Source organism: Rhinatrema bivittatum, chromosome 2 (assembly GCF_901001135.1).
Source record: "Rhinatrema bivittatum chromosome 2, aRhiBiv1.1, whole genome shotgun sequence".
In the NCBI taxonomy this organism is placed as follows: domain Eukaryota; kingdom Metazoa; phylum Chordata; class Amphibia; order Gymnophiona; family Rhinatrematidae; genus Rhinatrema; species Rhinatrema bivittatum.
The window spans coordinates 556,077,182-556,090,139 of NC_042616.1; the positions used below are offsets into that span (position 1 = coordinate 556,077,182).

The 12,958-nt window shown below is 42.2% G+C and overlaps 1 protein-coding gene across 4 annotated transcripts in view; it reads left to right on the forward strand.

Annotated features, from left to right (window-relative positions):
• Nucleotides 1-12,958, forward strand: part of TMX3 (thioredoxin related transmembrane protein 3) — a 306,294-nt gene that overhangs the window by 25,689 nt on the left and 267,647 nt on the right. For all 4 annotated transcript variants that reach the window (XM_029590913.1, XM_029590914.1, XM_029590912.1 and 1 more), the window contains exon 3: nucleotides 9,475-9,514. In XM_029590913.1, the coding sequence (XP_029446773.1) occupies nucleotides 9,475-9,514 (40 nt within the window). The remainder of the gene's footprint in view (nucleotides 1-9,474; nucleotides 9,515-12,958) is intronic.

A 12,958-nucleotide genomic window follows, 5' to 3' on the forward strand; every position in this document is an offset into this window, starting at 1 on the left:
CAACTATATCTTTTTTGAGATGTGGAGACCAGAATTGCACACTATTCAAGGCGATACAGATACATTGACATCCATAGTCTTATTTGTCATTCCCTCCTTAATAATTCCTAAGATAATGTTTGCCTTTTTGATCGCTACAGCACACTGAGCCAACAATTTCAGTGTATTATTCACTGACTCCTAGATCTTTCCTGGGTGGTAATTCCTATGATTGAACCTAAGGTTGTGTAACAGCAAGGGTTATTTTTCCCTATATGCATCACTTTGCACTTTCCATGTCAAGTTTCATCTGCTATTTGGAATCCTAATCTTCCAGTCTTGCAGAGTCCTCCTATAATTTATCACAATCTGGTTGAGATTTAACTACTCTGCATAATTTTGTATCAGCCACAGATCTGATCACCTCACTCGTCGTACCCCTTTCCAGATCATTTATTAAATATATTAAAAAGCACTGGTCCAAGTACAGATCCTGAAGCACTCCATTGTTTACCTTTTTCCACTGTGAAACAGACCATTTAATCCTACTCTGTTTCCCGTCTTTTTAACCAGCTTGCAATCCACAAAAGGACATTTGTCTCCTATCCCATGACTTTTTAGTTTTCTTAGAAGCCTCTCATGCGGGACTTTGAACGTCTTCTGACAATCCAAATACACCACATCTGCTGGTTCACCATTATCCGCATGTTTATTCACCCCTTCAAAAAAAAAAATGTAGGAGATCTGTGCGGCAATACTTCCCTTGGGTAAATCCATGCTGGCTGTCTAGTTTCCCGGATCACACCTGGAGCCCTTTTCAACTATCGATGTTACATTGGCCATCTTCCAATCTTCAGGTAGAATGGATGATTTTAATGATAGGTCTGAAATTTCATTTTAGTTCTTTCAGAATCTTGGGTTGTATGCCATCCGGTCCAGGTGATTTACTACTCTTCATTTTGTCATTCAGGCCTACCACAGTGATTTGACTTGATTTATCTGAATCATCACTCTTAAACCGTCTCCGGAATGGGTATTTCCCCAACATTCTCTTCAGATAACACCGAAGCAAAGAAATTGTTTAATCTTTCTGCGATGGCCTTATCTTCCCTAAGAGCCCCTTTAACCCCTCGTTCATCTAATGGTCCAACAGACTCCCTCGCAGGCTTTCTGCTTCGGATATATTTAAAAAAGATTTTATTGTGAGTTTTTGCCTCTGCGGCCAAATTCTTTTCAAATTCTCTTAGCCTGTCTTATCAACGTAGTACATTTAATTTGCCAGTACTTATGCTTTATCCTATTTTCTTCTGATGGATCATTTTCCCAAATTTTGCATGAAGATCTTTTGGCTAAAATAGCCTTTCACCTCATTTTTTAGCCATGCTGGCAATCGTTTGGCCTTCCTTCCATATTTCTTAATGCGAGGAATACATATGGACTGTAGTTCTAGGATGGTTGTTTTTTTTTTTTAACAAAGTCCCCACCTGTTGTACACTTTTTACCTTTGTAGATGCACCTTTCAATTTTTTTTTAAACTAATTTTCTCGTTTTATCAAAGTTTCCCTTTTGAAAGTTTAGCACTAGAGCCGTGGATTTACTTACTGTCCCTCTTCCAGTCATTAATTCAAATTTGATCATATTATCATTATTGCCAAGCGGCCCCACCACTGTTCTCACTCTCAACAAATCCTGAACTCCACTGATCATTATATCTAAAATTGCTCCCTCTGTCATCGGTTCCTGCAACAATTGCTCCATAAAACTGTCATTTATTCTATCCAGGAACTTTATCTCTCTAGCACAGTGGTTCTCAACCTTTCTAATGCCGTGACCCCGCAATACAGTTCCTCATGTTGCGGTGACCCCAAACCAAAAAATAATAAATTTTTCCATGGCCCGGCAAGGCGGGGTGGGGGTGGGGCGAGGGTGGGGCTTTGGTCATATGGGGGCGGGGTTATGGATGGGGTTGGATTTTAGTGCATACTTATTTATTATGACATTTATAAACAGAACCACCATTCCTCATAAAACAATAAAATTAAGAAACATAAAGCATCAGTTATAATAGTAAAACCATACTAATAAAAGAATATTTTAAAATTACTGATAAATAGAATTTCTATTAATTAAAATCATATACATTTTTATAATTTCCCAAACACCAATAATATTTCAAAACAGCACATATATCAATTAACACACAATAATTAAAACTAATAAGGATTTTAAAAAGCCCCTGCTGTCCATACATGGGAGCTCTTGATTTCCAGTCACCCTGATATTGTCGAGGATTAGGAGGTTATCCTCTCTCTCTCACACATACTCTCACATGTCCATTCTCTCTCACACATACTGTCACATACATACACAATCATGCTCTTATACCCACCATAACCTCTCACTCTCACAGACACTGATACACTCTCAGGGTGGAAGACACTCTCTCTCCTCCCCCCCCCCCCCCCCCCCCCCACTCACACACACTCTTACTCCCCTGGATTTTCTCATACACACTCATGCTCTCACTCTTACTGGCTCCCTCACAACCTCAGAGCCTCTCCAGATAAAACTCTATGCAGCAGAAATAATGCTGAATGTTGAGAATTGTGTTATGCAGACTAATCTGGAAAATGCACTAATTTCTACATGAGTCATAATGAATCAGTCCTCAGCTGCAGGCTTCAATTGATTATCCTGGCTCCATTTAATGTTTGCCAAATACAGTTCATGTGTAACAGCAATCCTAATTCTCCACCAGATCAAGCTGATTTCACATCCCACTTCATACTTTGTCACCTCCAGCTGAGTTAAACAATTAATCTAATTACTGCCACGTGGCTATTGGGGAGGCGCTGATTGCTGCTATTGGCACTGAAGCCCATTCTGCTGCCTCCTCTGTGCAGGCCCCATGGGTTTCCACTTCCTCCATGTTGATCTCGTACATTGTGAGATCCGCCATAGAGAAAGTGCTACTCTTGCACATTCCCAAAGATTACATGTGCCAATCAGTAAAAAGTAATTTATTTATTTTTTTTACATCTGCTTCCCTTTCTTATTTTTTTGCCATTTCCTTTTATATTGCCTTTTTTTCTATTTCTTTTCTCTCCACCTGTCTTCTTCCCTCAAACACAGTCAGGTTCTCATTCTCACATGCATTTCTCTCTCACACACACATACGCACACAGGATCTCACTGTCACATGCTCTCTCTCATGCAATCATTCATACACACAGTCTCTGACTGGCACAGGCTGTCTGAGTCTCACACACAGGCTCTCTCACACCCCCACATGCTGCCTTGCTCAGGCTCTCACTCTTACATGCTGTCTCTTTCACACACACAGAGGCTCTCACATGCTGTCTCTGCAAACACATACAGTCTCTCAACTCACTCTCACACACAATCTCTCAACTCATCTCATACTCGCACACACCTCTCTCTCACCTCTGGGCCTCTTCTTTACGGGTTGCCACAGGATGGGCTCTGCAGCGGCCCTAGTCTTCCCGGCCCCGCTGCTCCTCTTCTGCACGCGGCTGAAGTGCCTCTTCTACCCACGCGGCTGACGCGCCTCCTCCTTCCTGCCCGTGCGGCTCCGTCAACATTTGTCTTCCGGGGCAGGGCGGGCAGGAAGGAAGTAGGAGGAGCACCTGCAGTGGCTGATACACCTCCTTCCTGCCTGCGCGGCTCCAGCAACATACTTCACCGCGACGCGCTAGCTTTTTGGGCCATGTCTCTTCCCTTTTGGGGTTGGAGGAGGCAGGTCTCCAGCTTCGTCCCGCCTCCCCGCAGCAGCCGCAGCGCCGCGGACCGGCAAAAACCCCCAACGGCCCGGTACTGGTCCGCGGACCGGTGGTTGGGGACCCTGCTTTAGGCGACCCCTGTGTTTTGGTCATTCGACCCCCGCCGGGGTCGCGACCCACAGGTTGAGAACCGCTGCTCTAGCATGTCCTGATGTTTCACCTACCCAGTCAATATTGGGGTAATTGAAATCTACTACTGCACTACCAATTTGGTTAGCTTCCCTAATTTCTCTTAGCATTTCACTGTCCATCTCACCATCTTGGCCAGGTAGAAGGTAGTATACACCTATTGCTATACTATTTCCCCAGCACTATTTTTTTCTCTCCTCTGAATTCCCATCTGTCCCCATCCCCTCTTCAAAACAATTACTTTTGTTTTTCTTCCTTAAAATTTGAGATTTACTTTACTTCTAGTATTTGTTTTAGTCCAGCATCCTGTGTCCAACCCAGCAGACCCAAACTAGCCTTCATCTAAGAATTCCCTTTATTTTTTTATTTATATTCTGCTTTTATTTGTTTAAAAATGCCATTTTAGAAGCCTAGACAAGATGTATTCCACGCATGAAAAAAAGGTGGTAGGAAGGCCAAACAATTGCTGGTATGTTAATGGTGAGGTGAAAAGAGGCTATTATAACTAAAAATATCTTTCAAAAAATGTCATACTCATAAGATCAAATGAAGAAAATAGGAAAAAGATTAAGCACTGACAAGTTGGATGCAAGACATTGATAAGGCAGGCAAAAAGAGAATTTGAAAGGAAGCTTGCCATAGAGGCAAAAAATAAAAACTTTTTAAAATACATTCGAAGCAGGAAGCCCGCGAGGAAGTCATTTGAACTATTAGTTGTTCAAGGGTAAAAGAGGCACTTAGGGAAAGCAAGGCCATAACAGACTAAATATTTTTCTTCGATATTTACTTGTGGAGATACACATACCAGAATTGGTATTTAATTGTGATGGTTTAGAGGAACTGAAACAAATCATGGTAAACCTCCTCACAAATATCTCCTTACCATCCCCAACCTTATATCCAAATCTTTATCCAACATTATCAATTGTTCCATCACCGCCGGACATGTCCCCTCCTCCTTAAAACAAGCCATTGTCAAACCTATCCTTAAAAAAAAAACCTAATCTCAACCCCACTGAACCCTCCAACTATCAACTTATTTCAATCCTCCTATTCCTAGCCAAATTTATGGAAAAAATAATAAACATCCAACTCTGACCACCTTGAAAAATACAATATCTTATACCCCTCTCAAATTTCATAGTACTGACATCCTAATCGCCCTCACCGACACACTCCTTAAAGACATGGATAACGGCCACTCCTACATTCTTGCCATGCTAGACATCTCCTCCGCCTTTGATATCATCAGCCACAAGATTCTCCTGAACCGCCTTACTGAAATTGGCATCGCTGGCACCGCCCTTCGCTGGCCTGAATCCTACCTAGACAATAGATACTACACAATCAAAATTGGTAACAGTGAATCTGAACCCATTAACCTAACCTGAGGTGTACCCCAAGGCTCCTCCCTATCCTCCACCCTTTTCAATATATGCTTCTTTACCCCCCTGCCATCTCCTATCTGATCTCAGACTCACTCATTACATTTAAGCAGGTGACGTCCAAATCCTCATTCCCATTACTGAATCCATCTCTAAATCCCTTGAAACCTGCCTAGCATCAGTCACACTCCTCCTCTCTAACCTTAACATCTCCCTCAACACCTCCAAAACTGAACTCCTCTTAATATCATGCCACCCCATCTCCCAACACGTTCGAGACCTTGGCATTATACTAGACACCCAACTAAACCTCAGAGTTCATAAGCTCTACCATGAAAGATTGCTACCACAAACTTCAAGTCCTCAGAAAAAATCTCAAACCTCTCCTCCACTTTAATGACTTCCACATAGTCCTCCAGGCCTTAATATTCTCCAAATTAGATTACTGCAACTCCCTCCTGCAGGGTCTCCCCTCTTCCACCATCAAACCACTCCAAATGCTTCAAAATGCTGCTGTTAGTGTACTTACCAACACTCGCAGAAAAGATCACATCACCCCCATCCTTAGAGACCTCCACTGGCTCCCTATCTCCTCCAGAGTTCATTACAAGAACCTCACGATCATACATAAGACACTACATAACCAAGACGTTCACTGGCTCAGCAACTTCCTTCACTTCCATACTGCCATTAGACCCACCAGATCCGAATATAACTGCTCAATACACACCCCCCTCACTACCACAAAAGAGAGAGCAGTATCCATAGCAGGACCCTCAAACTGGAATGACATACCACCTGACCTCCGGCCTGAACCCTGTCCCTACAAATTAAAAAAACAAACCCAAAACAAAAAAAACAAACTATAAAAACCTGGCTTTTCAAACAAGCCTTCACATAATCCATCTCTCCCTCTCCTTGCCCTCACCAACCATTAAGCTGTATATATTGACACTGTAAATTCCATGTTTATAATTTTAATTTTATTATGCTAATTCTATTATGGCATAATGTCCTTTATCTACTCTCTCCCTCCCCAGTTCCACCTATTAGTTTGCCTTAAGTTCAGTTCTATGTTCTGCACAGTTTTAATATTGGGGCGGATTTTAAAAGGGATACGAGCGTAACCCTTTAAAACCCCTCCTGCTCGGCGACACGCGTATGTCCCGGGGCTTGAAAAAATGGGCAGGGTGGGGAGGTGTGGAGCGTGGCCAGAGGCCTCCCTGCTGGGCCCGGGGATCGCGTGCTGGCACTCGGCCGGCGCGTGCAACCTGGCAGGCGTAAATAATAAAACAAAGGTTGGGGGGGGGGGCGGGTTAGATAGGGGAAGGGAGGTTAAGGTGGGGGGGGTGGAAGGAAATTTCCCTCTGAGGCCGTTCCAATTTCGGAACGGCTTCGGTGGGAATGGGGAATGCCATCGGTTGCTGGGTTGCGCACACAAATCTACGCCCGCGCGTAGATTACAAAATCTGGCTCATTATGTTTTGCTTTCGCACCTGTTTTCATGTAAACCGATGTGATGTCCTTCGAACATTGGTATATAAAAGCCATAAACAAATATCCTTTTGTAGGTACAGTGTCCAGAATTGTACATAGTATTGCAAGTGAGTTCTCACTAGGGATCTATAAAGGGGTAATGTCACCTCCTTTATTTTTATTTTTTTTTGCTGACCATTCCTTTCCCTATGCAGCCAAGCATCTTTCTCACTTTTTTACCATTGCTTTATCCACCTGTTTGGCCACCTTAAGATCATCAAATACAATTGCCCCAGATCCTTCTCTTCCTTTGTGTTTAGAAGAATTTCACCTCAACTACTGTACCTTTCCCTTGGATTTTTGCATCCTAAATGCATTACTCTGCATTTTTATTTTAGCATTAAATCTTATTCCTCAAGCTTTGCTAGATCTCTCGTGTTTTCCACTCCTTCCTGGTTGTCCGCCCTGTTACAGATTTTGGTATCATTGGCAAAAAGACAAACTTTCCTGACAACCCTTCCGTTATGTAGCTTACAAAAATGTTGAAAAGGACCGGTCCAAGGACGGATCCTTGAGGCATGCCGCTAGTAATAACCCCCCTCTTCAGGGAAAACCATTTACCATTACCCTTTGTCGCCTACCACTCAGCCAGTTTCTAACCCAGTCACTCACTCTAGGATCCATACCAAGCATGCACAATGTATAAGTCTTCTGTGAGGAACTGTCAAAGGCCTTGCTGACATCAAAATACACTTCTATGTCTAACGTTCTCACTTGATCTAACTCTCTGGTTAGCCAATCAAAGAAATTAAGCAGATTTGTCTGACAAGATTTACCTCTGGTAAAACCATGCTGCCTCGGATATTGCAATCCATTGGATTAAAAAAATTGCTCTATCCTGTTTTAGCAGTAATTACATTAGTTTGCTCACCACAGAGGTCAGACTTAACTGGCCTGTAGTTCCCAACCTCCTACTCATTTCCACTTTTATGAATAGGAACCACATCCAGCCTTTCCACGTCCTTCAGAACTACTCCAGACTCTTAAAAAAAACCCAAAACAAAACAAAAAAAACAACCCCAAAAAACATTGAAAAGGTAGGCCAGCGGCGCTGCCACAACGTCTCTTCCCTTAGTATTCTTGGATGTATCCCATCCAGCCCCATCACCTTATCTACTCTAGAAAGCTCCTCATAAACACCCACTGTTCTGAAAATAGATTTGAGGTTTATAAAGTCTCTCCCAGCTCTGCTGCATGTTGCTATTAAATAGTGCTGCGCATGATTTGTGGGTAAAAAATAACTTTTAGAGAAAATAAAATTGAAATTTCAGGGTAACATGCACTTAGATTATTGTCCTACCCTGGGAGAGGGAGTCTTGGATTGATGCATGACCTGCTGAGTTCTGATAGAACCCAGTCAGCAGTGCAGAAATAGGACAAATTGAGGATTTGCATTTTATTAAAAAATACATTTATTGTTTCTGTAGCAGGCATTTGTTCAGCTGATTGTTTTGAAAGGTACTAAATGAAGTACATTATTAGCTTGTTAATAAATTCATCCTTTGTAAGTAATGCCAACAGCAAACATAAAGAAACTTATGGTCTTAGCTGAGTTGTTCTACACAGCAAACAACCATGAGTTATTTATCTAATTGGTCAGGAGGATATGACAGGTCATATTGCACAATTTTATTAAAGTTCTAAAAAATGTAATGTTTGATTTAGTCTTAGTATCATTCTACTAGCTGGAAAAGGCAGTAGTAGACTAAGCAATAAAAAAATATATTTTCCACTTTAGAAAATTGTTTGGTTTAAAGTTTTTGTTTTTTTTTTTTGTTCTTCTGTTTATATATCACTAAAAATCAAGCCTTTGGATTGCATGTGTAGGGCTGTTCTGTGACTTCTAGCTTCTAAGATTATTGGTTCTAGTCACTTTTTAAAAATATGAAGGAGGGGACTGGATGGCTTTGTTACCTTGTTGGCCCAGAGTTAATGGCGTATTCTACCTTTAGGTTACAAGTTTAAAATCTGACTCAAATCAGTAGTCATGTAGTCATTGCTGTCTGAATGCCTTTTATGACATCAGTTCAGATTTTAATATGCTGAAAAATATTTAGATTTTAATGAGTGCCCAAGGTATTAGCATTTCTCCTGGCTCCTTTCTTCTAATTTTTTTTTTTTTTTTTTTGCTAACAGATCAGCATATATACTAATTTTGATTTATTTGCATTCTTGCTGGCCCCTTTTTTCTCCAGTCTTTATCACTTCTCTGAGGTATGGCAGCAAGGGCCTGCCCAGGCAGGCCACAGTATTTCTGTCCCTGTTCCCCTAAAACAATCACTTAAAACGTGCACTGTTGATGGCAGTCTGGGAAGAGAGACCCAAAATTGGATCAGCAAGGAGGATAAATTGCCCCTCTTCTAAGCAGGATTGCGATACATTGACAGAGCAGTGTGGGGAAGCTTTCACGGTCACTGAATGTGCTGTACAGGTTTTCTGGGTAAGTGCAGGTGTTTTTAGTCTAGTGCCGTCAGTCCAGCATCTTTCACAAGTTCTAACTTTACTTTTTTCAATGAAATAACATAAAAGCAATAGCAGAAATTCACCTCTTCACACATTGCATACTAAAGAACAGAATATATATATAGCTTAGGTTGTGTAAATATGTTTAGGATGTTTACACACCCTTTGTGCTTTTCTTGCAGGTTTAAAGAAAACCGAAAGGATGACATTTGGCTTGTAGAGGTAAGTGTGTAGCTGTAAAGTACTGTATAAAAGAATCTGTTGCAACTATAGCTTCTTAAGTTTATTTGATGTAAGAAGGAATAATGTAAATGAAATATTACTGAGGTATTTAGTTTTAAATTCACAAAGATTAGTTTACGCATGATTAATTGATGGAAGAATAATCATATATCTGTACTGTATTGCAGTGGTTCTCAACCTTTTTTTGGCCAGGACAAACCTGACAGATGGTTCTCACATGCATGACACACTGAACATGTGACCGTCCCGGGGCAAAATGTAAATATACATTTTGCATCCTCAGGAACCCCGTTGACCCCCAAAAATGGGTGCAGAGCAGAACTAGGGCATTACCCGTACAGCTCTCCATACAAAAAAAGATATTCTGGTTCTGATGACATCTCAGTAAAAGCAAAACAAACTCTCTTTACTGGCAAGCACAATACCCCTCCTTATGAAAAGACAGTAATTTACCACTACAAATATTTAACCAGGCCCTAAACACTAATACACCTCCTATTAGGAAAACAGAGCAAGCCAAGCTGCTATAGATACTACTTAGAAATAATTGTAAAACTATACTAATAAATGTAACAAAACAGCTGATGAACAGAATAACATCCAACAATTAAAAACTCAAATTATTAAAAATTGTCCAAATATCAATAAAATCTTTCAAAACAGCAGACACATCACATAATACCCAATAATTAAAATGGCAGTCAATCAAGAAAAATAAACTAAAAAAGCTGCCTTTACTTACCCTCTCCAGCAACTCTCCTACTCTTTTCCCTTGCAGGCCAATAGCACTCACCAGAAGCAGCAGTGGCTGCTGAAGCTCTGTCCTCACAGTCCTCTTCCTTAGGGGTCACAACCAGTCTCTGTCTCACACAGACCAGTAACTTCCCTAACTAGTATCTCTTCCTCACATACACCCATCAGTCACCTCCCTGACCAGTCTCTGTCTCTCACACACACCCGTCAGTCACCTCCCTGATCAGTCTGTCTCTCACAAACATACTCTGTCACTTACAACCACACACACACACACACACACACACACAGCCACTCATGCACCCATTGTACCACCACGCACACACGCTCGCACCCAGGCACCCATTCTACCACAGGCACACACACAAATCTGCCACTCACGCACCCAGGCACCCATTCTACCACACACACACAAATCTGCCACTCACGCACCCAGGCACCCATTCTACCACAGTTACACAAGCTCACATGGAGCCTCTTCTCATTGTTTGACCCAATAAGCCTGGCCTCCGCTTCTCAGCTGCCTCTGGCGGCGTGCAACGTCTCTCCAGCCGCCTCCGCGGTGCGCAGGGTCTCTCCGCTCTTCAGCTGGCAGCGACGTGCAGCGTCTCTTCATTCTTCGGCCCCGCTGGTGGCGGCGCGCAGGTCTCTCCACTCTTCATCAGGCGGCGGCGCGCGGAGTCTCTTCATTCTTCGGCCCTGCCGACCTGGCCTCCAACGGTGGCACGCAGCGTCTCTCCATTCTTCAGCCCCACCCCTAGAGAGAAGGGAAGCACAAGCGGGGCAGTGGAACACCGGGAGCCGCGACACACTGGTGTCTCGCGACACACTGGTTGAGAACCGCTGCTGTATTGGATGATCTTTTCATTAACCTTTATTTGTAACACTTGTTCAAGGGTTTCCAAACATTTGGCTAGTGTGGATACTCTTTTAACCTCAAAATCTGCAGACTCCCACATGGTTTTATTTAAATTTTACATAAAGTTAAATGCCATACAGAAAAATGATTAATGGAAGAAGATGCACTCCTTAATTTTTGGTATGTATAAAACTAACATTAGAATACAAAAAATGTTACTGATAGAAACTGTTCTCCTTCCTGCCCACCTACCACAGTTCTATCATAAGCCCTGCTTCCCTCCACCCATGGTCCCTTCTCAAATGCTTTCCCTCTTCTCTTCTTCCTTCTGTAGCCCCTTCTCTTGTCATTCCTCTCCTATCCTTCTTCCATAGTCTTTTTTTAAGAGCTGTTCCTCCTGCCTTTTCTCATTGCTGCACCCCTCGATGGCACCTTCCCTCCTGTCATGGTTTGTTCTTTAGTGCTTTTCCCCCCCTGTTAAATTCCCTTTGAGGCCTTTTCCTTGGTTCTGTCCTCCGGCCCTCCTTCTCAAGGCCCCTTTCTGAGTGCTTTCACTCCTGTGCTTCTTTCTCCCTCATGGTGCCTTTCTTCCTGTCCTGCTTCCCCCAGATCCTTACTGAGCACTTTCCTTCTTGCCCTCTCCTTCCTGTAGTCTCTTCACCCCTTTGATTGCTATCACCCTCCACCCCCTTTCTGCTCCCATACTGTCACATCAGCAGGACAGCCAGAGCACACCTGCAGCACTGGCTAGAAATGCCCCTCAGAGTTATCACGCTGCTGCTGCTTCAGATGCTGGCAGCAATTTACTTCCCCTTCTCTCTATACAGCTTCAGGAGTTGGGATTAGCAGAACTCAGAGATGAGGACAGTCTGCTCTTTTTCTCAGCAACTGTACTTTGCTTGCCTCTAATTTTGCAGTCATCCAAGGTTGGAAACCAGTGCCCTACATATTACGTTAATTTGACAGTAAGCAAGAGTATTATTTTCAGAGGCACTTTGAACAAAGTTTTGCCTTCTACCTGTGTCAAAATTAAATTGTTGTAAGCAGGAATGCTGTTGGGGAGGAAAAAGGACCATATGTGCCTCGGTTCATGTAACATAAATTAAAGGGCAAGAAAATGAACATCAATTGAGCTAATGAATTAAGTTGGCACTGATTAATTTCAATTGGTAGGCAACATCATTTTCCATCTCTTGGAGGTTGTGCTTTGTGCTTCTTTTTGTTGAGGTAGGCGATGAGACAGATTCCATTTTTTTTCTGCTTTTCTGGGAATTGTTTCTAGCAATTGTTTCCATTTTTTCATATTGAGATTGCTTTATTATAGAAGCTGACATAGTTCTCCAGGCTTGTGTGCTAAACACTTTCAAGATCTGTTCAGTGTATACATGTGTACATAGAACTGTGCTTCATTGGCTAAAGGTGGATTGTTTTGCTGACCACATTATGATCAGAAAACCTTTTTACTGGTGTGCCAAATCAATATCCAAAAAGGCTTGCAAAAATTGGGCTTGACATTTAAAAACAAACAAAAAAAAAACCATGAGAATACATATCTTGCTGACTCGGGTATTTCAGTAGAAAAACAATTTTTTAAAGAAGCCTTGTGTTTGTGGCTGAATGAAATTGGGAATAAAATTGTTTTTCTTGGTGAAGAGTGAAAAAATTCAACTTCTAGTTGGAGGCTACATTTTTATTAAGCACTGTGGAGTGTCCCTGAAATCCCTCCTTGACCAGGCATCTAGCCTGGTCCACCTTTTAAAGCTAGAGGAACAGATGGTTCTGAGGATAGGTCCCTTGAGAGGATTAATAAG